The sequence below is a fragment of the Salmo salar genome, chromosome ssa01 (assembly GCF_905237065.1).
Source record: "Salmo salar chromosome ssa01, Ssal_v3.1, whole genome shotgun sequence".
NCBI classification, from domain to species: domain Eukaryota; kingdom Metazoa; phylum Chordata; class Actinopteri; order Salmoniformes; family Salmonidae; genus Salmo; species Salmo salar.
In genome coordinates this window covers 108,107,945-108,134,968 of record NC_059442.1, presented here as the reverse complement: position 1 = coordinate 108,134,968, position 27,024 = coordinate 108,107,945, and the positions used below count along the sequence as shown (strand labels likewise).

The following is a 27,024-nucleotide window of genomic DNA, read 5'->3' as shown; positions in this document are numbered from 1 at the left end:
ACTGGAGGAGGGTTAGAGTTATAACTAGTTCCACTGGAGGAGGGTTAGTGTTATAACTAGTACACACTGGAGGAGGGTTAGAGTTATAACTAGTTCCACTGGAGGAGGGTTAGAGTTATAACTATAGTTCCACTGGAGGAGGGTTAGAGTTATAACTAGTTCCACTGGAGGAGGGTTAGAGTTATAACTATAGTTACACTGGAGGAGGGTTAGAGTTATAACTATAGTTCCACTGGAGGAGGGTTAGAGTTATAACTAGTTCCACTGGAGGAGGGTTAGAGTTATAACTATAGTTCCACTGGAGGAGGGTTAGAGTTATAACTAGTTCCACTGGAGGAGGGTTAGAGTTATAACTATAGTTCCACTGGAGGAGGGTTAGAGTTATAACTATAGTTCCACTGGAGGAGGGTTAGAGTTATAACTATAGTTCCACTGGAGGAGGGTTAGAGTTATAACTAGTTCCACTGGAGGAGGGTTAGAGTTATAACTAGTTCCACTGGAGGAGGGTTAGAGTTATAACTAGTTCCACTGGAGGAGGGTTAGAGTTATAACTATAGTTCCACTGGAGGAGGGTTAGAGTTATAACATAGTTCCACTGGAGGAGGGTTAGAGTTATAACTAGTTCCACTGGAGGAGGGTTAGAGTTATAACTATAGTTCCACTGGAGGAGGGTTAGAGTTATAACTATAGTTCCACTGGAGGAGGGTTAGAGTTATAACTAGTTCCACTGGAGGAGGGTTAGAGTTATAACTATAGTTCCACTGGAGGAGGGTTAGAGTTATAACTAGTTCCACTGGAGGAGGGTTAGAGTTATAACTAGTTCCACTGGAGGAGGGTTAGAGTTATAACTAGTTCCACTGGAGGAGGGTTAGAGTTATAACTATAGTTCCACTGGAGGAGGGTTAGAGTTATAACTAGTTCCACTGGAGGAGGGTTAGAGTTATAACTATAGTTCCACTGGAGGAGGGTTAGAGTTATAACATAGTTCCACTGGAGGAGGGTTAGAGTTATAACTAGTTCCACTGGAGGAGGGTTAGAGTTATAACTAGTTCCACTGGAGGAGGGTTAGAGTTATAACTATAGTTCCACTGGAGGAGGGTTAGAGTTATAACTATAGTTCCACTGGAGGAGGGTTAGAGTTATAACTAGTTCCACTGGAGGAGGGTTAGAGTTATAACTAGTTCCACTGGAGGAGGGTTAGAGTTATAACTAGTTCCACTGGAGGAGGGTTAGAGTTATAACTATAGTTCCACTGGAGGAGGGTTAGAGTTATAACTAGTTCCACTGGAGGAGGGTTAGAGTTATAACTAGTTCCACTGGAGGAGGGTTAGAGTTATAACTATAGTTCCACTGGAGGAGGGTTAGAGTTATAACTAGTTCCACTGGAGGAGGGTTAGAGTTATAACATAGTTCCACTGGAGGAGGGTTAGAGTTATAACTAGTTCCACTGGAGGAGGGTTAGAGTTATAACTAGTTCCACTGGAGGAGTGTTAGAGTTATAACTATAGTTCCACTGGAGGAGGGTTAGAGTTATAACTAGTTCCACTGGAGGAGGGTTAGAGTTATAACTAGTTCCACTGGAGGAGGGTTAGAGTTATAACTAGTTCCACTGGAGGAGGGTTAGAGTTATAACTATAGTTCCACTGGAGGAGGGTTAGAGTTATAACTAGTTCCACTGGAGGAGGGTTAGAGTTATAACTATAGTTCCACTGGAGGAGGGTTAGAGTTATAACATAGTTCCACTGGAGGAGGGTTAGAGTTATAACTAGTTCCACTGGAGGAGGGTTAGAGTTATAACTATAGTTACACTGGAGGAGGGTTAGAGTTATAACTAGTTCCACTGGAGGAGGGTTAGAGTTATAACTAGTTCCACTGGAGGAGGGTTAGAGTTATAACTAGTTCCACTGGAGGAGGGTTAGAGTTATAACTATAGTTCCACTGGAGGAGGGTTAGAGTTATAACTAGTTCCACTGGAGGAGGGTTAGAGTTATAACTATAGTTACACTGGAGGAGGGTTAGAGTTATAACTAGTTCCACTGGAGGAGGGTTAGAGTTATAACTAGTTCCACTGGAGGAGGGTTAGAGTTATAACTATAGTTCCACTGGAGGAGGGTTAGAGTTATAACTAGTTACACTGGAGGAGGGTTAGAGTTATAACTATAGTTACACTGGAGGAGGGTTAGAGTTATAACTATAGTTCCACTGGAGGAGGGTTAGAGTTATAACTATAGTTCCACTGGAAGAGGGTTAGAGTTATAACTAGTTCCACTGGAGGAGGGTTAGAGTTATAACTAGTTCCACTGGAGGAGGGTTAGAGTTATAACTAGTTCCACTGGAGGAGGGTTAGAGTTATAACTATAGTTCCACTGGAGGAGGGTTAGAGTTATAACTATAGTTCCACTGGAGGAGGGTTAGAGTTATAACTAGTTCCACTGGAGGAGGGTTAGAGTTATAACTATAGTTCCACTGGAGGAGGGTTAGAGTTATAACTATAGTTCCACTGGAGGAGGGTTAGAGTTATAACTAGTTCCACTGGAGGAGTGTTAGAGTTATAACTAGTTCCACTGGAGGAGGGTTAGGGTTATAACTAGTTCCACTGGAGGAGGGTTAGAGTTATAACTAGTTCCACTGGAGGAGGGTTAGAGTTATAACTAGTTCCACTGGAGGAGGGTTAGAGTTATAACATAGTTCCACTGGAGGAGGGTTAGAGTTATAACTAGTTCCACTGGAGGAGGGTTAGAGTTATAACTATAGTTCCACTGGAGGAGGGTTAGAGTTATAACATAGTTCCACTGGAGGAGGGTTAGAGTTATAACTAGTTCCACTGGAGGAGGGTTAGAGTTATAACTAGTTCCACTGGAGGAGGGTTAGAGTTATAACTAGTTCCACTGGAGGAGGGTTAGAGTTATAACTATAGTTCCACTGGAGGAGGGTTAGAGTTATAACTAGTTCCACTGGAGGAGGGTTAGAGTTATAACTATAGTTCCACTGGAGGAGGGTTAGAGTTATAACTAGTTCCACTGGAGGAGGGTTAGAGTTATAACTATAGTTCCACTGGAGGAGGGTTAGAGTTATAACTAGTTCCACTGGAGGAGGGTTAGAGTTATAACTAGTTCCACTGGAGGAGGGTTAGAGTTATAACTATAGTTCCACTGGAGGAGGGTTAGAGTTATAACTAGTTCCACTGGAGGAGGGTTAGAGTTATAACTAGTTCCACTGGAGGAGGGTTAGAGTTATAACTAGTTCCACTGGAGGAGGGTTAGAGTTATAACTATAGTTCCACTGGAGGAGGGTTAGAGTTATAACTAGTTCCACTGGAGGAGGGTTAGAGTTATAACTATAGTTCCACTGGAGGAGGGTTAGAGTTATAACTAGTTCCACTGGAGGAGGGTTAGAGTTATAACTAGTTCCACTGGAGGAGGGTTAGAGTTATAACTATAGTTCCACTGGAGGAGGGTTAGAGTTATAACTATAGTTCCACTGGAGGAGGGTTAGAGTTATAACTAGTTCCACTGGAGGAGGGTTAGAGTTATAACTAGTTCCACTGGAGGAGGGTTAGAGTTATAACTAGTTCCACTGGAGGAGGGTTAGAGTTATAACTAGTTCCACTGGAGGAGGGTTAGAGTTATAACTAGTTCCACTGGAGGAGGGTTAGAGTTATAACTAGTTCCACTGGAGGAGGGTTAGAGTTATAACTATAGTTCCACTGGAGGAGGGTTAGAGTTATAACATAGTTCCACTGGAGGAGGGTTAGAGTTATAACTATAGTTCCACTGGAGGAGGGTTAGAGTTATAACTAGTTCCACTGGAGGAGGGTTAGAGTTATAACTAGTTCCACTGGAGGAGGGTTAGAGTTATAACTATAGTTCCAATGGAGGAGGGTTAGAGTTATAACTATAGTTCCACTGGAGGAGGGTTAGAGTTATAACTATAGTTCCACTGGAGGAGGGTTAGAGTTATAACTATAGTTCCACTGGAGGAGGGTTAGAGTTATAACTAGTTCCACTGGAGGAGGGTTAGAGTTATAACTATAGTTCCACTGGAGGAGGGTTAGAGTTATAACTATAGTTCCACTGGAGGAGGGTTAGAGTTATAACTAGTTCCACTGGAGGAGGGTTAGAGTTATAACTAGTTCCACTGGAGGAGGGTTAGAGTTATAACTAGTTCCACTGGAGGAGGGTTAGAGTTATAACTATAGTTCCACTGGAGGAGGGTTAGAGTTATAACTAGTTCCACTGGAGGAGGGTTAGAGTTATAACTAGTTCCACTGGAGGAGGGTTAGAGTTATAACTAGTTCCACTGGAGGAGGGTTAGGGTTATAACTAGTTCCACTGGAGGAGGGTTAGAGTTATAACTAGTTCTACTGGAGTAGGGTTAGAGTTATAACTAGTTCCACTGGAGAAGGGTTAGAGTTATAACTAGTTCCACTGGAGGAGGGTTAGAGTTATAACTATAGTTACACTGGAGGAGGGTTAGAGTTATAACTAGTTCCACTGGAGGAGGGTTAGAGTTATAACTAGTACACACTGGAAGAGGGTTAGAGTTATAACTAGTTCCACTGGAGGAGGGTTAGAGTTATAACTATAGTTCCACTGGAGGAGGGTAAGAGTTATAACTAGTTCCACTGGAGGAGGGTTAGAGTTATAACTATAGTTACACTGGAGGAGGGTTAGAGTTATAACTATAGTTCCACTGGAGGAGGGTTAGAGTTATAACTAGTTCCACTGGAGGAGGGTTAGAGTTATAACTATAGTTACACTGGAGGATGGTTAGAGATATAACTAGTTACACTGGAGGAGGGTTAGAGTTATAACTATAGTTCCACTGGAGGAGGGTTAGAGATATAACTATAGTTCCACTGGAGGAGGGTTAGAGTTATAACTATAGTTCCACTGGAGGAGGGTTAGAGTTATAACTAGTTCCACTGGAGGAGGGTTAGAGTTATAACTAGTTCCACTGGAGGAGGGTTAGAGTTATAACTATAGTTCCACTGGAGGAGGGTTAGAGTTATAACATAGTTCCACTGGAGGAGGGTTAGAGTTATAACATAGTTCCACTGGAGGAGGGTTAGAGTTATAACTATAGTTCCACTGGAGGAGGGTTAGAGTTATAACTAGTTCCACTGGAGGAGGGTTAGAGTTATAACTAGTTCCACTGGAGGAGGGTTAGAGTTATAACTAGTTCCACTGGAGGAGGGTTAGAGTTATAACTATAGTTCCACTGGAGGAGGGTTAGAGTTATAACTACAGTTCCACTGGAGGAGGGTTAGAGTTATAACTATAGTTCCACTGGAGGAGGGTTAGAGTTATAACTAGTTCCACTGGAGGAGGGTTAGAGTTATAACATAGTTCCACTGGAGGAGGGTTAGAGTTATAACTAGTTCCACTGGAGGAGGGTTAGAGTTATAACTAGTTCCACTGGAGGAGGGTTAGAGTTATAACTATAGTTCCACTGGAGGAGGGTTAGAGTTATAACTATAGTTCCACTGGAGGAGGGTTAGAGTTATAACTAGTTCCACTGGAGGAGGGTTAGAGTTATAACTATAGTTCCACTGGAGGAGGGTTAGAGTTATAACTAGTTCCACTGGAGGAGGGTTAGAGTTATAACTAGTTCCACTGGAGGAGGGTTAGAGTTATAACATAGTTCCACTGGAGGAGGGTTAGAGTTATAACTATAGTTCCACTGGAGGAGGGTTAGAGTTATAACTAGTTCCACTGGAGGAGGGTTAGAGTTATAACTAGTTCCACTGGAGGAGGGTTAGAGTTATAACATAGTTCCACTGGAGGAGGGTTAGAGTTATAACTATAGTTCCACTGGAGGAGGGTTAGAGTTATAACTAGTTCCACTGGAGGAGGGTTAGAGTTATAACATAGTTCCACTGGAGGAGGGTTAGAGTTATAACTATAGTTACACTGGAGGAGGGTTAGAGTTATAACATAGTTCCACTGGAGGAGGGTTAGAGTTATAACTAGTTCCACTGGAGGAGGGTTAGAGTTATAACTAGTTCCACTGGAGGAGGGTTAGAGTTATAACATAGTTCCACTGGAGGAGGGTTAGAGTTATAACTAGTTCCACTGGAGGAGGGTTAGAGTTATAACTATAGTTCCACTGGAGGAGGGTTAGAGTTATAACTAGTTCCACTGGAGGAGGGTTAGAGTTATAACTAGTTCCACTGGAGGAGGGTTAGAGTTATAACTATAGTTCCACTGGAGGAGGGTTAGAGTTATAACTATAGTTCCACTGGAAGAGGGTTAGAGTTATAACTAGTTCCACTGGAGGAGGGTTAGAGTTATAACTAGTTCCACTGGAGGAGGGTTAGAGTTATAACTAGTTCCACTGGAGGAGGGTTAGAGTTATAACTAGTTCCACTGGAGGAGGGTTAGAGTTATAACTAGTTCCACTGGAGGAGGGTTAGAGTTATAACTAGTTCCACTGGAGGAGGGTTAGAGTTATAACTATAGTTCCACTGGAGGAGGGTTAGAGTTATAACTATAGTTCCACTGGAGGAGGGTTAGAGTTATAACTATAGTTCCACTGGAGGAGGGTTAGAGTTATAACTAGTTATACTGGATGAGGGTTAGAGTTATAACTAGTTCCACTGGAGGAGGGTTAGAGTTATAACATAGTTCCACTGGAGGAGGGTTAGAGTTATAACTAGTTCCACTGGAGGATTGTTAGAGTTATAACTATTGTTCCACTGGAGGAGGGTTAGAGTTACAACTAGTTCCACTGGAGGAGTGTTAGAGTTAGAACTAGTTCCACTGGAGGAGGGTTAGGGTTATAACATAGTTCCACTGGAGGAGGGTTAGAGTTATAACTATAGTTCCACTGGAGGAGGGTTAGAGTTATAACTAGTTCCACTGGAGGAGGGTTAGAGTTATAACTAGTTCCACTGGAGGAGGGTTAGAGTTATAACTAGTTCCACTGGAGGAGGGTTAGAGTTATAACTATAGTTCCACTGGAGGAGGGTTAGAGTTATAACTAGTTCCACTGGAGGAGGGTTAGAGTTATAACTAGTTCCACTGGAGGAGGGTTAGAGTTATAACTAGTTCCACTGGAGGAGGGTTAGAGTTATAACTAGTTCCACTGGAGGAGGGTTAGAGTTATAACTAGTTCCACTGGAGGAGGGTTAGAGTTATAACTAGTTCCACTGGAGGAGGGTTAGAGTTATAACTAGTTCCACTGGAGGAGGGTTAGAGTTATAACTATAGTTACACTGGAGGAGGGTTAGAGTTATAACTAGTTCCACTGGAGGAGGGTTAGAGTTATAACTAGTTCCACTGGAGGAGGGTTAGAGTTATAACTAGTTCCACTGGAGGAGGGTTAGAGTTATAACTATAGTTCCACTGGAGGAGGGTTAGAGTTATAACTAGTTCCACTGGAGGAGGGTTAGAGTTATAACTATAGTTCCACTGGAGGAGGGTTAGAGTTATAACTAGTTCCACTGGAGGAGGGTTAGAGTTATAACTATAGTTCCACTGGAGGAGGGTTAGAGTTATAACTAGTTCCACTGGAGGAGGGTTAGAGTTATAACTAGTTCCACTGGAGGAGGGTTAGAGTTATAACTAGTTCCACTGGAGGAGGGTTAGAGTTATAACTAGTTCCACTGGAGGAGGGTTAGAGTTATAACTAGTTCCACTGGAGGAGGGTTAGAGTTATAACTATAGTTCCACTGGAGGAGGGTTAGAGTTATAACTAGTTCCACTGGAGGAGGGTTAGAGTTATAACTAGTTCCACTGGAGGAGGGTTAGAGTTATAACTAGTTCCACTGGAGGAGGGTTAGAGTTATAACTAGTTCCACTGGAGGAGGGTTAGAGTTATAACTAGTTCCACTGGAGGAGGGTTAGAGTTATAACTATAGTTCCACTGGAGGAGGGTTAGAGTTATAACTAGTTCCACTGGAGGAGGGTTAGAGTTATAACTATAGTTCCACTGGAGGAGGGTTAGAGTTATAACTAGTTCCACTGGAGGAGGGTTAGAGTTATAACTAGTTCCACTGGAGGAGGGTTAGAGTTATAACTATAGTTCCACTGGAGGAGGGTTAGAGTTATAACTATAGTTCCACTGGAGGAGGGTTAGAGTTATAACTTAGTTCCACTGGAGGAGGGTTAGAGTTATAACTAGTTCCACTGGAGGAGGGTTAGAGTTATAACTAGTTCCACTGGAGGAGGGTTAGAGTTATAACTAGTTCCACTGGAGGAGGGTTAGAGTTATAACTATAGTTCCACTGGAGGAGGGTTAGAGTTATAACTAGTTCCACTGGAGGAGGGTTAGAGTTATAACTATAGTTACACTGGAGGAGGGTTAGAGTTATAACTAGTTCCACTGGAGGAGGGTTAGAGTTATAACTAGTTCCACTGGAGGAGGGTTAGAGTTATAACTAGTTCCACTGGAGGAGGGTTAGAGTTATAACTATAGTTCCACTGGAGGAGGGTTAGAGTTATAACTAGTTCCACTGGAGGAGGGTTAGAGTTATAACTAGTTCCACTGGAGGAGGGTTAGAGTTATAACTAGTTCCACTGGAGGAGGGTTAGAGTTATAACTATAGTTCCACTGGAGGAGGGTTAGAGTTATAACTATAGTTCCACTGGAGGAGGGTTAGAGTTATAACTAGTTCCACTGGAGGAGGGTTAGAGTTATAACTAGTTCCACTGGAGGAGGGTTAGAGTTATAACTAGTTCCACTGGAGGAGGGTTAGAGTTATAACTAGTTCCACTGGAGGAGGGTTAGAGTTATAACTAGTTCCACTGGAGGAGGGTTAGAGTTATAACTAGTTCCACTGGAGGAGGGTTAGAGTTATAACTAGTTCCACTGGAGGAGGGTTAGAGTTATAACTATAGTTACACTGGAGGAGGGTTAGAGTTATAACTATAGTTCCACTGGAGGAGGGTTAGAGTTATAACTATAGTTCCACTGGAGGAGGGTTAGAGTTATAACTAGTTCCACTGGAGGAGGGTTAGAGTTATAACTAGTTCCACTGGAGGAGGGTTAGAGTTATAACTATAGTTCCACTGGAGGAGGGTTAGAGTTATAACTAGTTCCACTGGAGGAGGGTTAGAGTTATAACTAGTTCCACTGGAGGAGGGTTAGAGTTATAACTATAGTTACACTGGAGGATGGTTAGAGATATAACTAGTTCCACTGGAGGATTGTTAGAGTTATAACTATAGTTCCACTGTAGGAGGGTTAGAGTTATAACTATAGTTCCACTGGAGTTGGGTTAGAGTTATAACTAGTTCCACTGGAGGAGGGTTAGAGTTATAACTAGTTCCAGTGGAGGAGGGTTAGAGTTATAACATAGTTCCACTGGAGGAGGGTTAGAGTTATAACTATAGTTCCACTGGAGGAGGGTTAGAGTTATAACTAGTTCCACTGGAGGAGGGTTAGAGTTATAACTAGTTCCACTGGAGGAGGGTTAGAGTTATAACTAGTTCCACTGGAGGAGGGTTAGGGTTATAACTAGTTCCACTGGAGGAGGGTTAGAGTTATAACTAGTTCTACTGGAGTAGGGTTAGAGTTATAACTAGTTCCACTGGAGAAGGGTTAGAGTTATAACTAGTTCCACTGGAGGAGGGTTAGAGTTATAACTATAGTTACACTGGAGGAGGGTTAGAGTTATAACTAGTTCCACTGGAGGAGGGTTAGTGTTATAACTAGTACACACTGGAGGAGGGTTAGAGTTATAACTAGTTCCACTGGAGGAGGGTTAGAGTTATAACTATAGTTCCACTGGAGGAGGGTTAGAGTTATAACTAGTTCCACTGGAGGAGGGTTAGAGTTATAACTATAGTTACACTGGAGGAGGGTTAGAGTTATAACTATAGTTCCACTGGAGGAGGGTTAGAGTTATAACTAGTTCCACTGGAGGAGGGTTAGAGTTATAACTATAGTTACACTGGAGGATGGTTAGAGATATAACTAGTTACACTGGAGGAGGGTTAGAGTTATAACTGTTGTTCCACTGGAGGAGGGTTAGAGATATAACTATAGTTCCACTGGAGGAGGGTTAGAGTTATAACTAGTTCCACTGGAGGAGGGTTAGAGTTATAACTAGTTCCACTGGAGGAGGTTTAGAGTTATAACTATAGTTCCACTGGAGGAGGGTTAGAGTTATAACTATAGTTCCACTGGAAGAGGGTTAGAGTTATAACTAGTTCCACTGGATGAGGGTTAGAGTTATAACTAGTTCCACTGGAGGAGGGTTAGAGTTATAACTAGTTCCACTGGAGGAGGGTTAGAGTTATAACTAGTTCCACTGGAGGAGGGTTAGAGTTATAACTAGTTCCACTGGAGGAGGGTTAGAGTTATAACTAGTTCCACTGGAGGAGGGTTAGAGTTATAACTATAGTTCCACTGGAGGATGGTAAGAGTTATAACTATAGTTCCACTGGAGGTGGGTTAGAGTTATAACTAGTTCCACTGGAGGAGGGTTAGAGTTATAACTATAGTTACACTGGAGGAGGGTTAGAGTTATAACTAGTTCCACTGGAGGAGGGTTAGAGTTATAACTGTTGTTCCACTGGAGGAGGGTTAGAGTTAGAACTAGTTCCACTGGAGGAGGGTTAGAGTTATAACTAGTTCCACTGGAGGAGGGTTAGAGTTATAACTAGTTCCACTGGAGGAGGGTTAGAGTTATAACATAGTTCCACTGGAGGAGGGTTAGAGTTATAACTAGTTCCACTGGAGGAGGGTTAGAGTTATAACTAGTTCCACTGGAGGAGGGTTAGAGTTATAACTAGTTCCACTGGAGGAGGGTTAGAGTTATAACTAGTTCCACTGGAGGAGGGTTAGAGTTATAACTATAGTTCCACTGGAGGAGGGTTAGAGTTATAACATAGTTCCACTGGAGGAGGGTTAGAGTTATAACTAGTTCCACTGGAGGAGGGTTAGAGTTATAACTATAGTTCCACTGGAGGAGGGTTAGAGTTATAACTATAGTTCCACTGGAGGAGGGTTAGAGTTATAACATAGTTCCACTGGAGGAGGGTTAGAGTTATAACTAGTTCCACTGGAGGAGGGTTAGAGTTATAACTATAGTTCCACTGGAGGAGGGTTAGAGTTATAACTAGTTCCACTGGAGGAGGGTTAGAGTTATAACTAGTTCCACTGGAGGAGGGTTAGAGTTATAACTATAGTTCCACTGGAGGAGGGTTAGAGTTATAACATAGTTCCACTGGAGGAGGGTTAGAGTTATAACATAGTTCCACTGGAGGAGGGTTAGAGTTATAACTAGTTCCACTGGAGGAGGGTTAGAGTTATAACTAGTTCCACTGGAGGAGGGTTAGAGTTATAACTTAGTTCCACTGGAGGAGGGTTAGAGTTATAACTATAGTTCCACTGGAGGAGGGTTAGAGTTATAACTAGTTCCACTGGAGGAGGGTTAGAGTTATAACTAGTTCCACTGGAGGAGGGTTAGAGTTATAACTAGTTCCACTGGAGGAGGGTTAGAGTTATAACTAGTTCCACTGGAGGAGGGTTAGAGTTATAACTAGTTCCACTGGAGGAGGGTTAGAGTTATAACTAGTTCCACTGGAGGAGGGTTAGAGTTATAACTTAGTTACACTGGAGGAGGGTTAGAGTTATAACTAGTTCCACTGGAGGAGGGTTAGAGTTATAACTAGTTCCACTGGAGGAGGGTTAGAGTTATAACTAGTTCCACTGGAGGAGGGTTAGAGTTATAACTAGTTCCACTGGAGGAGGGTTAGAGTTATAACTAGTTCCACTGGAGGAGGGTTAGAGTTATAACATAGTTCCACTGGAGGAGGGTTAGAGTTATAACTATAGTTCCACTGGAGGAGGGTTAGAGTTATAACTAGTTCCACTGGAGGAGGGTTAGAGTTATAACTATAGTTACACTGGAGGAGGGTTAGAGTTATAACTAGTTCCACTGGAGGAGGGTTAGAGTTATAACTGTAGTTCCACTGGAGGAGGGTTAGAGTTATAACTAGTTCCACTGGAGGAGGGTTAGAGTTATAACTAGTTCCACTGGAGGAGGGTTAGAGTTATAACTAGTTCCACTGGAGGAGGGTTAGAGTTATAACTATAGTTCCACTGGAGGAGGGTTAGAGTTATAACTATAGTTCCACTGGAGGAGGGTTAGAGTTATAACTAGTTCCACTGGATGAGGGTTAGAGTTATAACTAGTTCCACTGGAGGAGGGTTAGAGTTATAACTAGTTCCACTGGAGGAGGGTTAGAGTTATAACTAGTTCCACTGGAGGAGGGTTAGAGTTATAACTATAGTTCCACTGGAGGAGGGTTAGAGTTATAACTAGTTCCACTGGAGGAGGGTTAGAGTTATAACTATAGTTCCACTGGAGGAGGGTTAGAGTTATAACTATAGTTCCACTGGAGGAGGGTTAGAGTTATAACTATAGTTCCACTGGAGGAGGGTTAGAGTTATAACTATAGTTCCACTGGAGGAGGGTTAGAGTTATAACTAGTTCCACTGGAGGAGGGTTAGAGTTATAACTAGTTCCACTGGAGGAGGGTTAGAGTTATAACTAGTTCCACTGGAGGAGGGTTAGAGTTATAACTAGTTCCACTGGAGGAGGGTTAGAGTTATAACTAGTTCCACTGGAGGAGGGTTAGAGTTATAACTAGTTCCACTGGAGGAGGGTTAGAGTTATAACTAGTTCCACTGGAGGAGGGTTAGAGTTATAACTTAGTTCCACTGGAGGAGGGTTAGAGTTATAACTAGTTCCACTGGAGGAGGGTTAGAGTTATAACTAGTTCCACTGGAGGAGGGTTAGAGTTATAACATAGTTCCACTGGAGGAGGGTTAGAGTTATAACATAGTTCCACTGGAGGAGGGTTAGAGTTATAACTAGTTCCACTGGAGGAGGGTTAGAGTTATAACTATAGTTACACTGGAGGAGGGTTAGAGTTAGAACTGGTTCCACTGGAGGAGGGTTAGAGTTATAACTGTAGTTACACTGGAGGAGGGTTAGAGTTATAACTATAGTTCCACTGGAGGAGGGTTAGAGTTATAACTAGTTCCACTGGAGGAGGGTTAGAGTTATAACTAGTTCCACTGGAGGAGGGTTAGAGTTATAACTATAGTTCCACTGGAGGAGGGTTAGAGTTATAACTATAGTTCCACTGGAGGAGGGTTAGAGTTATAACTAGTTCCACTGGAGGAGGGTTAGAGTTATAACTAGTTCCACTGGAGGAGGGTTAGAGTTATAACTAGTTCCACTGGAGGAGGGTTAGAGTTATAACTAGTTCCACTGGAGGAGGGTTAGAGTTATAACTAGTTCCACTGGAGGAGGGTTATAGTTATAACTAGTTCAACTGGAGTAGGGTTAGAGTTATAACTATAGTTCCACTGGAGGATGGTAAGAGTTATAACTATAGTTCCACTGGAGGTGGGTTAGAGTTATAACTAGTTCCACTGGAGGAGGGTTAGAGTTATAACTAGTTCCACTGGAGGATGGTTAGAGTTATAACATAGTTCCACTGGAGGAGGGTTAGAGTTATAACTGTTGTTCCACTGGAGGAGGGTTAGAGATATAACTATAGTTCCACTGGAGGAGGGTTAGAGTTATAACTATAGTTCCACTGGAAGAGGGTTAGAGTTATAACTAGTTCCACTGGATGAGGGTTAGAGTTATAACTAGTTCCACTGGAGGAGTGTTAGAGTTATAACTATAGTTCCACTGGAGGAGGGTTAGAGTTATAAGTAGTTCATCTGGATGAGGGTTAGAGTTATAACTAGTTCCACTGGAGGATTGTTAGAGTTATAACTATAGTTCCACTGGAGGAGGGTTAGAGTTATAACTAGTTCCACTGGAGGAGGGTTAGAGTTATAACTATAGTTCCACTGGAGGAGGGTTACAGTTATAACTATAGTTCCACTGGAGGAGGGTTAGAGTTACAACTAGTTCCACTGGAGGAGGGTTAGTCCCACCTAGCTATCTGAAGATGAATATACTAACTACTGTGATATGTGGTTGTCCACCTAGCTATCTGAATATACTAATTACTGTCATATGTGGTTGTCCCACCTAGCTATCTGAATATATTAACTACTGTAATATGTGGTTGTCCCACCTAGCTATCTGAAGATGAATATACTAACTACTGTAATATGTGGTTGTCCCACCTAGCTATCTGAATATACTAACTACTGTAATATGTGGTTGTCCACCTAGCTATCTGAATATACTAACTACTGTGATATGTGGTTGTCCCACCTAGCTATCTGAATAAACTAACTACTTTAATATGTGGTTGTCCCACCTAGCTATCTGACTAGACTAACTACTGTAATATGTGGTTGTCCCACCTAGCTATCTGAATTTACTAACTACTGTAATATGTGGTTGTCCCACCTAGCTATCTGAATATACTAACTACTGTAATATGTGGTTGTCCACCTAGCTATCTGAATATACTAATTACTGTGATATGTGGTTGTCCCACCTAGCTATCTGAATATACTAACTACTGTAATATGTGGTTGTCCACCTAGCTATCTGAATATACTAACTACTGTGATATGTGGTTGTCCCACCTAGCTATCTGAATATACTAACTACTGTAATATGTGGTTGTCCCACCTTGCTATCTGAATAGACTAACTACTGTAATATGTGGTTGTCCCACCTAGCTATCTGAATTTACTAACTACTGTAATATGTGGTTGTCCCACCTAGCTATCTGAATATACTAACTACTGTAATATGTGGTTGTCCACCTAGCTATCTGAATATACTAACTACTGTAATATGTGGTTGTCCCACCTAGCTATCTGAATATACTAACTACTGTAATACGTGGTTGTCCCACCTAGCTATCTGAAGATGAATATACTAACTCCTGTAATATGTGGTTGTCCCACCTAGCTATCTGAATATACTAACTACTGGGATATGTGGTTGTCCCACCTAGCTATCTGAAGATGAAAGCACTAACTATAAGGCGCTCTGGATAAAAGCGTCTGCTAAATGACTAACGTGTAATAATCTACGATGTGATGCTGTGAGTGTTGTTGTGGCTCATTGCTGTCTACTCCTCTCCTCTCTTCTCTCATCTCCTGTCCTCTCTCATCTCCTCTCTCATCTCCTCTCTCCTCTCTCATCTCATCTCCATCATCTCCCTGTCTCCTCTTCTCTCCTTTCCTTTCATCACCTCCTCCTTTCCTCTCCTCCTCTTTCCTCCTCTCCTCTCCTCCTCTCCTCCTCTCCTCTCCTCTTCCAGAAAGGCTTCACTCCCCTCCATGTTGCAGCTAAGTATGGGAAGATAGAAGTGGCCAACCTTCTGCTGCAGAGACACACTGCACCCGATGCAGCTGGGAAGGTACCGTAGTCACCATGGAAACAGTGATGAGCTAGTCTGGTAGTCTATAGTACATCCCACTGATGGCAACGTGGCCCTTTGTCACGTACAGCACAGATAGTGATGTCATATGAGTTATTCTCATATTGGTTCATTATACTGTAAATATTTTCCGTCTGGACTTTAATGATTTGTATCCAGACGGGAAAATATTTACACAAGAAGCAACCTAAATATCACACAGTCAAACTCTCAGTCATTCTAGCAGTGCTACTAACCAGGTTTCCATCCTACCTTTTTATTAGAGTAAAGTACATGTCAGATAAAACAACGGCATGACAGGCCTGATGGAAACAGCTCATTTGTCGGTAAAATGTGTTATTTGAGAAATTGTGGTGAAAAACGCCTTTTATGTGCAAATATTAATATAATAACCATCATATGGAGGTAAACTTGTCACGTAGCTGTTGTGTGGTCCTCCCACTACGACTCCGGCTCTGAGTCACGTGATGATATGTTGTGTGGTCCTCCCACTACGACTCCGGCTCTGAGTCACGTGATGATATGTTGTGTGGTCCTCCCACTACGACTCCGGCTGGGAGTCACGTGATGGTATGTTGTGTGGTCCTCCCACTACGACTCCGGCTGGGAGTCACGTGATGATATGTCGTGTGGTCCTCCCACTACGACTCCGGCTGGGAGTCACGTGATGATATGTCGTGTGGTCCTCCCACTACGACTCCGGCTGGGAGTCACGTGATGATATGTTGTGTGGTCCTCCCACTACGACTCCGGCTCTGAGTCACGTGATAATATGTTGTGTGGTCCTCCCACTACGACTCCGGCTCTGAGTCACGTGATGATATGTTGTGTGGTCCTCCCACTACGACTCCGGCTTTCATTTGATTATTCGCTGGATGAAGAAACTGTATGACTGAAGCAGATTGAGGTTGGATTTAGTTGAGTCATTTAGAAGTAGATTGAGTTTGGATTTGGTTTGAGTCATTTTGAAGTAGATTGAGGTTGGATTTGGTTTGAGTCATTTAGAAGCAGATTGAGGTTGGATTTGGTTTGAGTCATTTAGAAGTAGATTGAGTTTGGATTTGGTTTGAGTCATTTAGAAATAGATTGAGGTTGGATTTGGTTTGAGTCATGTAGAGGCAGATTGAGGTTGGATTTGGATTGAGTCATTTAGAAGTAGATTGAGGTTGGATTTGGTTTGAGTCATTTAGAAGTAGATTGAGTTCAGATTTGGTTTGAGTCATTTAGAAGCAGGTTGAGTGTGTTTGACACCCCTGCTCTAGAGAGAGGAGCCCCTGTTATGATGCTGAAACACTGATCAGTTTAACATGTCTTTATTCAACGGACAAAGACAGTATTGGAATTGTGTAACTGATTTATATTTCAACCACTTAAGATCCCGGTTTGTCATCCTTCCACTGTGTTGGGCTAAGTGCCTCAGCCTTCAGTCTAACACTAATGAGGCTGTGTATGCCGTTGTGTTTCTGTAGAGTGGTCTAACTCCCCTACACGTAGCTGCTCATTATGATAACCAGAAAGTGGCTCTGCTGCTGCTGGACCAGGGAGCTTCACCGCACGCTGCTGCCAAGGTAGGTTACCAGTTACACATTCACGCCATTTAGCAGACGCTCTTATCCAGAGCCACTTACAGGATCAATTAGGGTTAAATGCCTTGCTCATTGCCGTCATTGCCGTCATTGCCGTCATTGTAAATAAGAATTTGTTCTTAACTGACTTGCCTGGTTAAATAAATGTAAAATACAAAATAACAGATGTTTCATCTAGTCTGATCAGGAACCACTACCACACCAGTATCAGACCACACCAGTATCAGACCACACCAGTATCAGACCACACCAGTATCAGACTATTACCACACCAGTATCAGACCACACCAGTATCAGACCACTATCACACCAATATCAGACCACACCAGTATCAGACCACACCAGTATCAGACCACACCAGTATCAGACCACTATCACACCAGTATCAGACCACACTAGTATCAGACCACACCATTATCAGACCACACCAGTATCAGACTGTGCAGATGTTTCTTTTAGGGTGAAAAAAACATTCACTTGATGTTCCAAGAATGTTTCCAGAACACATTCCATCTGTTCTATAAAGGTTCCCAGAACACATTCCATCTGTTCTATAAAGGTTCCCAGAACACATTCCATCTGTTCTATAAAGGTTCCCAGAACACATTCCATCTGTTCTATAAAGGTTCCCAGAACACATTCAATATGTTCTATAAAGGTTCCCAGAACACATTCCATCTGTTCTATAAAGGTTCCCAGAACACATTCCATCTGTTCTATCAAGGTTCCAGAACACTTTCCATCTGTTCTATAAAGGTTCCCAGAACACATTCCATCTGTTCTATCAAGGTTCCAGAACACTTTCCATCTGTTCTATAAAGGTTCCCAGAACACATTCCATCTGTTCTATAAAGGTTCCCAGAACACATTCCATCTGTTCTATAAAGGTTCCCAGAACACATTCCATCTGTTCTATAAAGGTTCCCAGAACACATTCCATCTGTTCTATAAAGGTTCCCAGAACACATTCCATCTGTTCTATAAAGGTTCCCATAATGTTTCATTAGGTTGTGGTAACATTGTGGGGACATGTTCCCAGAACACATTCCATCTGTTCTATAAAGGTTCCCATAATGTTTCATTAGGTTGTGGTAACATTGTGGGGACATGTTCCCAAAACACATTCCATCTGTTCTATAAAGGTTCCCAGAATGTTTCATTAGGTTGTGGTAACATTGTGGGGACATGTTCCCAGAACACATTCCATCTGTTCTATAAAGGTTCCCATAATGTTTCATTAGGTTGTGGTAACATTGTGGGGACATGTTCCCAGAACACATTCCATCTGTTCTATAAAGGTTCCCATAATGTTTCATTAGGTTCTGGTAACATTGTGGGGACATGTTCCCAGAACACATTCCATCTGTTCTATAAAGGTTCCCATAATGTTTCATTAGGTTGTGGTAACATTGTGGGAACATGTTCCCAAAACAGATATGTTTTTATAACACAAAAACTGTCCAGGTGTGCTGACATTCAGATATTGTTTGTATCAGGGTGCACAAAACATTCCTTTGATGTTGCAAGAATGTTGGCAGAATAGCCTTTGTGAGTTATTTTAAAGGTTCCCAGAACTTGTAATTAGGTTGTGGGAACAGTGTGGGTACATTACAAGAGATACAAAATATGCTCAGTTGTGATGACATTCATACAATGTGTAAGTTAGGTCGCAGGAAATTCCCTTAATGTTGTAAGAATGAAATGTCAGTTTTTATGACTTTCATAGCATAATTGTTTTAGGTTTAACATACTATTCCATTTGACCTTGTCTTGGAGGTCCTCAGAACATTTCACGAAAATGTAAAGAACAGACGAAATGTGTTCTGGGAACGTTCTGGTAACATCAGGTGAATGTTTTTCCCCTGATGTACTGATCTGAAACAGCAGGATCTGTCACGCTGGTATAAAGGATTTGGAGACAGGTGCAGGAATACATAATAGGGGTTTTTAACACGCCCAAAACAAACACAAATACAAAACACTGGAATGTACCTAAACAAAAGAGCGAGGGAAAACCGCGTAGAACGACACGAGACGAGACCCGTAATACACAATGCACAAAACATGCAGCACAGGCTGAGACAACGCATAGGTACTCACAGCACCAACGGACATGGGGGCAACAGTACCGGAGGGAGCCGTGACATGATAACAGTTCTCTGATCTGAAACAGCAGGACCACGACTCGCTGATCTGAAACAGCAGGACCACGACTCACTGATCTGAAACAGCAGGAACACGACTCACTGATCTGAAACAGCAGGACCACGACTCGCTGATCTGAAACAGCAGGACCACGACTCGCTGATCTGAAACAGCAGGACCACGACTCGCTGATCTGAAACAGCAGGACCACGACTCGCTGATCTGAAACAGCAGGACCACGACTCGCTGATCTGAAACAGCAGGACCACGACTCTCTGATCTGAAACAGCAGGACCATGACTCACTGATCTGAAACAGCAGGACCATGACTCGATGATCTGAAACAGCAGGACCACGACTCCCTGATCTGAAACAGCAGTACCACGACTCACTGATCTGAAACAGCAGGACCACGACTCGATGATCTGAAACAGCAGGACCACGACTCCCTGATCTGAAACAGCAGGACCACGACTCACTGATCTGAAACAGGAGGACCACGACTCGATGATCTGAAACAGCAGGACCACGACTCACTGATCTGAAACAGCAGGACCACGACTCACTGATCTGAAACAGCAGGACCACGACTCGCTGATCTGAAACAGCAGGACCACGACTCGCTGATCTGAAACAGCAGGACCACGACTCGCTGATTTGAAACAGCAGGACCATGACTCACTGGACTCGCTGATCTGAAACAGCAGGACCACGACTCACTGGACTCACTGATCTGAAACAGCAGGACCACGACTCGCTGAACTGAAACAGCAGGACCACGACTCGCTGATCTGAAAAAGCAGGACCACGACTCAGTGAACTGAAACAGCAGGACCATGACTCACTGGACTCGCTGATCTGAAACAGCAGGACCACGACTCACTGGACTCACTGATCTGAAACAGCAGGACCACGACTCGCTGAACTGAAACAGCAGGACCACGACTCGCTGATCTGAAACAGCAGGACCACAACTCACTGATCTGTAACAGCAGGACCACGACTCACTGATCTGAAACAGCAGGACCACGACTCACTGGATGATAGATGACTGTATATTACCTGGATGATAGATGACTGTATATTACCTGGATGATAGATGACTGTTTATTACCTGTGGTGTAATATGTTCTGTCTGTGGTGTAGAATGGGTACCCTCCTCTGTGGTGTAATATGTTCTGTCTGTGGTGTAGAATGGGTACCCTCCTCTGTGGTGTAATATGTTCTGTCTGTGGTGTAGAATGGGTACCCTCCTCTGTGGTGTAATATGTTCTGTCTGTGGTGTAGAATGGGTACCCTCCTCTGTGGTGTAATATGTTCTGTCTGTGGTGTAGAATGGGTACCCTCCTCTGTGGTGTAATATGTTCTGTCTGTGGTGTAGAATGGGTACCCTCCTCTGTGGTGTAATATGTTCTGTCTGAGGTGTAGAATGGGTACCCTCCTCTGTGGTGTAATATGTTCTGTCTGTTGTGTAGAATGGGTACCCTCCTCTGTGGTGTAATTTGTTCTGTCTGTGGTGTAGAATGGGTACCCTCCTCTGTGGTGTAATATGTTCTGTCTGTGGTGTAGAATGGGTACCCTCCTCTGTGGTGTAAAATGTTCTGTCTGTGGTGTAGAATGGGTACCCTCCTCTGTGGTGTAATATGTTCTGTCTGTGGTGTAGAATGGGTACCCTCCTCTGTGGTGTAATATGTTCTGTCTGTGGTGTAGAATGGCTATACTCCTCTGTGGTGTAATATGTTCTGTCTGTGGTGTAGAATGGGTACCCTCCTCTGTGGTGTAATTTGTTCTGTCTGTGGTGTAGAATGGGTATACTCCTCTGTGGTGTAATATGTTCTGTCTGTGGTGTAGAATGGGTACCCTCCTCTGTGGTGTAATTTGTTCTGTCTGTGGTGTAGAATGGGTACCCTCCTCTGTAGAGTAATTTGTTCTGTCTGTGGTGTAGAATGGGTACCCTCCTCTGTGGTGGAATATGTTCTGTCTGTGGTGTAGTATGGGTACCCTCCTCTGTGGAGTAATTTGTTCTGTCTGTGGAGTAGAATGGGTACCCTCCTCTGTGGTGGAATATGTTCTGTCTGTGGTGTAGAATGGCTACCCTCCTCTGTGGAGTAATTTGTTCTGTCTGTGGTGTAGAATGGGTACCCTCCTCTGTGGAGTAATTTGTTCTGTCTGTGGTGTAGAATGGGTACCCTCCTCTGTGGTGGAATATGTTCTGTCTGTGGTGTAGAATGGGTACCCTCTCTGTGGTGTAATATGTTCTGTCTGTGGTGTAGAATGGGTACCCTCCTCTGTGGTGTAATATGTTCTGTCTGTGGTGTAGAATGGGTACCCTCCTCTGTGGTGTAATTTGTTCTGTCTGTGGTGTAGAATGGGTACCCTCCTCTGTGGTGGAATATGTTCTGTCTGTGGTGTAGAATGGGTACCCTCCTCTGTGGTGTAATATGTTCTGTCTGTGGTGTAGAATGGGTACCCTCCTCTGTGGTGTAATATGTTCTGTCTGTGGTGTAGAATGGGTACCTTCCTCTGTGGTGTAATATGTTCTGTCTGTGGTGTAGAATGGGTACCCTCCTCTGTGGTGTAATATGTTCTGTCTGTGGTGTAGAATGGGTACCCTCCTCTGTGGTGTAATATGTTCTGTCTGTGGTGTAGAATGGGTACCCTCCTCTGTGGTGTAATTTGTTCTGTCTGTGGTGTAGAATGGGTACCCTCCTCTGTGGTGGAATATGTTCTGCCTGTGGTGTAGAATGGGTACCTTCCTCTGTGGTGTAATATGTTCTGTCTGTGGTGTAGAATGGGTACCCTCCTCTGTGGTGGAATATGTTCTGTCTGTGGTGTAGAATGGGTACCCTCCTCTGTGGTGTAATATGTTCTGTCTGTGGTGTAGAATGGGTACCCTCCTCTGTGGTGTAATATGTTCTGTCTGTGGTGTAGAATGGGTACCTTCCTCTGTGGTGTAATATGTTCTGTCTGTGGTGTAGAATGGGTACCCTCCTCTGTGGTGTAATATGTTCTGTCTGTGGTGTAGAATGGGTACCCTCCTCTGTGGTGTAATATGTTCTGTCTGTGGTGTAGAATGGGTACCCTCCTCTGTGGTGGAATATGTTCTGTCTGTGGTGTAGAATGGGTACCTTCCTCTGTGGTGTAATATGTTCTGTCTGTGGTGTTGAATGGGTACCCTCCTCTGTGGTGTAATATGTTCTGTCTGTGGTGTAGAATGGGTATACTCCTCTCCACATCGCGGCTAAGAAGAACCAGATGGAGATCGCCACAACGCTGCTGGAGTATGGAGCCAACACCAACGCTACGACACGTCAGGGCATCACACCGCTGCACCTGGCCTCTCAGGAGGGCAACGTAGACATCGTTACCCTGCTACTGGCCAAGGACGCCACCATCAGCTTGGGCAACAAGGTGGGGGTCACGGGTTAGAGTTGTCCTGTCCTGTGTTCTAATGTGGTTTGTCCTGTCCTGTGTTGTAATGTCTTATGTCCTGTCCTGTGTCCTAATGTGTTATATCCTGTCCTGTGTTGTAATGTGTTATGTCCTGTCCTGTCCTGTCCTGTGTTGTAATGTGTTATGTCCTGTCCTGTCCTGTGTTCTAATGTGTCCTGTCCTGTCCTGTGTTCTAATGTGTCCTGTCCTGTGTTGTAATGTGTTATGTCCTGTCCTGTCCTGTGTTGTAATGTGTTATGTCCTGTCCTGTCCTTTGTTCTAATGTGTTCTGTCCTGTCCTGTGTTCTAATGTGTCCTGTCCTGTCCTGTGTTCTAATGTGTCCTGTCCTGTCCTGTGTTCTAATGTGTCCTGTCCTGTCCTGTGTTCTAATGTGTTATGTCCTGTCCTGTGTTCTAATGTGTCCTGTCCTGTCCTGTGTTCTAATGTGTCCTGTCCTGTGTTCTAATGTGTCCTGTCCTGTCCTGTCCTGTGTCCTGTCCTGTCCTGTGTTGTAATGTGTCCTGTCCTGTCCTGTGTTGTAATGTGTCCTGTCCTGTCCTGTGTCCTCTCCTCTCAGAGTGGTCTGACTCCTCTCCACCTGGCAGCTCAGGACGACAAGGTGAACGTAGCTGAGGTGCTGGTTAACCAGGGGGCCACTGTTGACCCAGAGACTAAGGTACACATGCACGTACACACCACATGTTCAGCTCTGGTCTGACAGCTGTGTAGGTCAGCTGGTCTCTCCTCACACCTCACTGCAGAACACTCACTGAGAAACACAACAGAGAAACCAGAAGGTCTAGAAACCAGAGAGGAGAGCGAGACCAGGACTAGAAACCCAGAGAGGAAGACCAGGAGAACTAGAAACCAGGAGAGAGAGGAGAGAGACCAAAGAGAGGGAGAGAGAGAGTGAAAGACCCCAGAGAGAGTGAAAGACCCCAGAGAGAGAGAGAAAGATCCCAGAGAGATGAGAGAGAAGGACCAGAGAGATCAGAGAGAAGAACCAGAGAGATCAGAGAGAACAACCAGAGAGATCAGAGAGAAGAACCAGAGAGATGAGAGAGAAGAACCAGAGAGATGAGAGAGAAGGACCAGAGAGATGAGAGAGAAGGACCAGAGAGATCAGAGAGAAGAACCAGAGAGATCAGAGAGAAGGACCAGAGAGATTAGAGAGAAGTACCAGAGAGATCAGAGAGATCAGAGAGAAGGACCAGAGAGATCAGAGAGAAGAACCAGAGAGATCAGAGAGAAGGACCAGAGAGATCAGAGAGAAGGACCAGAGAGATCAGAGAGATCAGAGAAGAACCAGAGAGATCAGAGAGAAGAACCAGAGAGATCAGAGAGAAGGACCAGAGAGATGAGAGAGAGACCACTGTTCCTAGGCCGTCATTGTAAATAAGAAATTGTTCTTAACTGACTTACCTAGTTAAATAAAGGTTAAATAAAAATAAACATACAAATTAACTACTACACTACAACAGTACTCTACAACACTACATTACTACAGTACTACACTGAAACACTACATTACTACAGTACTACACTACAACAGTATTCTGAAACACTGAAACACTACAACACTGAAACACTACAACACTGAAACACTACAACACTACAACACTGAAACACTACACCACTGAAACACTATACCACTGAAACACTATACCACTGAAACACTATAACACTGAAACACTACAACACTAAAACAGTACAACACTGAAACACTACAACACTGAAACACTACAACAGTATTCTGAAACACTACAAAACGGAAACACTACAACACTGAAACACTACAACACTGAAACACTACACCACTGAAACACTACAACACTGAAACACTACAACACTGAAGCATTACAACACTGAAACATTACAACACTGAAACACTATAATACTGAAACACTACAACACTGAAACAATACAACACTGAAACACTACACCACTGAAACACTACAACACTACAACACTGAAACACTACACCACTGAAACACTATACCACTGAAACACTATAACACTGAAACACTACAACACTGAAACAGTACTACACTGAAACACTACAACACTGAAATACTACAACAGTATTCTGAAACACTACAAAACTGAAACACTACAACACTGAAACACTACAACACTGAAACACTATAATACTGAAACACTACAACACTGAAATAATACAACACTGAAACACTACAACACTGAAACACTACACCACTGAAACACTACAACACTGAAACACTACAACACTGAAACACTACAACACTGAAACACTACACCACTGAAACACTACAACACTGAAACACTACAACACTGAAACACTACAACACTGAAACACTACAACACTGAAACACTACAACACTGAAACACTACACCACTTAAACACTACAACAGTGCTCTACAACACTACATTACTACAGTACTACACTGAAATACTACAACAGTATTCTGAAACACTACAACACTGAAACACTACAACAGTATTCTGAAACACTACAACACTGAAACACTACAACACTACAACACTGAAACAACACTACAACAGTACACTACAACACTGAAACACTACACCACTGAAACACTACAACACTGAAACACTACACCACTTAAACACTACAACAGTGCTCTACAACACTACATTACTACAGTACTACACTGAAACACTACAACAGTATTCTGAAACACTACAACACTGAAACACTACAACAGTATTCTGAAACACTACAACACTGAAACACTACAACACTGAAACACTACAACACTGAAACAACACTACAACAGTACACTACAACACTGAAACACTACAACACTGAAACACTACAACACTACAACACTGAAACAACACTACACTACAACACTGAAACACTACAACTCTAACAAGTTCTGCTATCTACATACAGACCTGACTACAACACTACAACAACATTAACTCTCTAAATGTCGTATCCATTCTGCTATAATCTCGGCCTATCAGCACGCATCAAACCGTTATTTGAATCAACGTGCTTGAAGGTTTCAGAATGTCTGCTGGAACCATTGAACATGAGAGTGAATGGAGCTTTAGATGGGATACACCGTCAAAACACTTGATTTCTGTTTCCCTAGATGGGATACACTAGTGGTTACACAGTCAAAACACTTGATTTCTGTTTCCCTAGATGGGATACACTAGTGGTAACACCGTCAAAACACTTGATTTATGTTTCTGTTTCCCTAGATGGGATACACAAATGGTTACACCGTCAAAACACTTGATTTCTGTTTCTGTTTCCCTAGATGGGATACACTAGTGGTTACACCAGGCATAACACTTCATTTCTGTTTCCCTAGATAGGATACACTAGTGGTTACACCGTCATAACACTTGAATTATGTTTCCCTAGATGGGATACACTAGTGGTTACACCGTCATAACACTTGATTTCTGTTTCTGTTTCCCTAGATGGGATACACTAGTGGTTACACCAGGCATAACACTTGATATCTGTTTCCCTAGATGGGATACACTAGTGGTTACACCGTCATAACACTTGATTTATGTTTCCCTAGATGGGATACACTAGTGGTTACACCAGGCATAACACTTGATTTATGTTTCCCTAGATGGGATACACTAGTGGTTACACCAGGCATAACACTTGATTTATGTTTCCCTAGATGGGATACACTAGTGGTTACACCGTCAAAACACTTGATTTCTGTTTCCCTAGATGGGATACACTAGTGGTTACACCGTCATAACACTTGATTTCTGTTTCCCTAGATGGGATACACTAGTGGTTACACCGTCATAACACTTGATTTCTGTTTCCCTAGATGGGATACACTAGTGGTTACACCAGGCAAAACACTTGATTTCTGTTTCCCTAGATGGGATACACTAGTGGTTACACCGTCATAACTCTTGATTTGTTTCCCTAGATGGGACACACTAGTGGTTACACCAGGCAAAACACTTGATTTCTGTTTCCCTAGATGGGATACACTAGTGGTTACACCGTCATAACACTTGATTTGTTTCCCTAGATGGGATACACTAGTGGTTACACCAGGCAAAACACTTGATTTCTGTTTCCCTAGATGGGATACACTAGTGGTTACACCGTCAAAACACTTGATTTCTGTTTCCCTAGATGGGATACACTAGTGGTTACACCAGGCATAACACTTGATTTCTGTTTCACTAGAATGGATACACTAGTGGTTACACCAGGCATAACTCTTGATTTCTGTTTCTGTGTCCCTAGATGGGATACACTCCGCTGCACGTGGCGTGTCACTATGGAAACGTGAAGATGGTCAACTTCCTGCTAAAGAACCAGGCCAAGATCAACGCCAAAACCAAGGTTAGGCTCCCCTCCACATGTGTATATCAATGGTTGATGGTTGTAGATGTGGGTGTTGCAGTGGGTTTGTGTTGGTATGTTTAATAAAAGAGGCGTGTCTGACCTTTCCTCCTCCCCCTTTCAGAACGGATACACCCCCCTCCATCAGGCGGCCCAGCAAGGCCACACCCACATCATCAACCTACTGCTGCAGCACG

At 43.1% G+C, this 27,024-nt stretch overlaps 1 protein-coding gene across 11 annotated transcripts in view; it reads left to right on the top strand.

The window, feature by feature from the left end:
- Window positions 1-15,207: 15,207 nt before the first annotated feature.
- LOC106584643 (ankyrin-3) overlaps window positions 15,208-27,024 on the top strand; it is a 110,944-nt gene continuing 99,127 nt past the window's right edge. For all 11 annotated transcript variants that reach the window (XM_045687372.1, XM_045687365.1, XM_045687350.1 and 8 more), the window contains exons 1-6: window positions 15,208-15,299; window positions 16,790-16,888; window positions 22,265-22,462; window positions 23,062-23,160; window positions 26,729-26,827; window positions 26,952-27,024. The exon at window positions 26,952-27,024 is cut by the window's right edge and continues 26 nt beyond it. In XM_045687372.1, coding sequence (XP_045543328.1) covers window positions 22,307-22,462; window positions 23,062-23,160; window positions 26,729-26,827; window positions 26,952-27,024 — 427 coding nt within the window. In that variant the 5' untranslated portion in view covers window positions 15,208-15,299; window positions 16,790-16,888; window positions 22,265-22,306. The remainder of the gene's footprint in view (window positions 15,300-16,789; window positions 16,889-22,264; window positions 22,463-23,061; window positions 23,161-26,728; window positions 26,828-26,951) is intronic.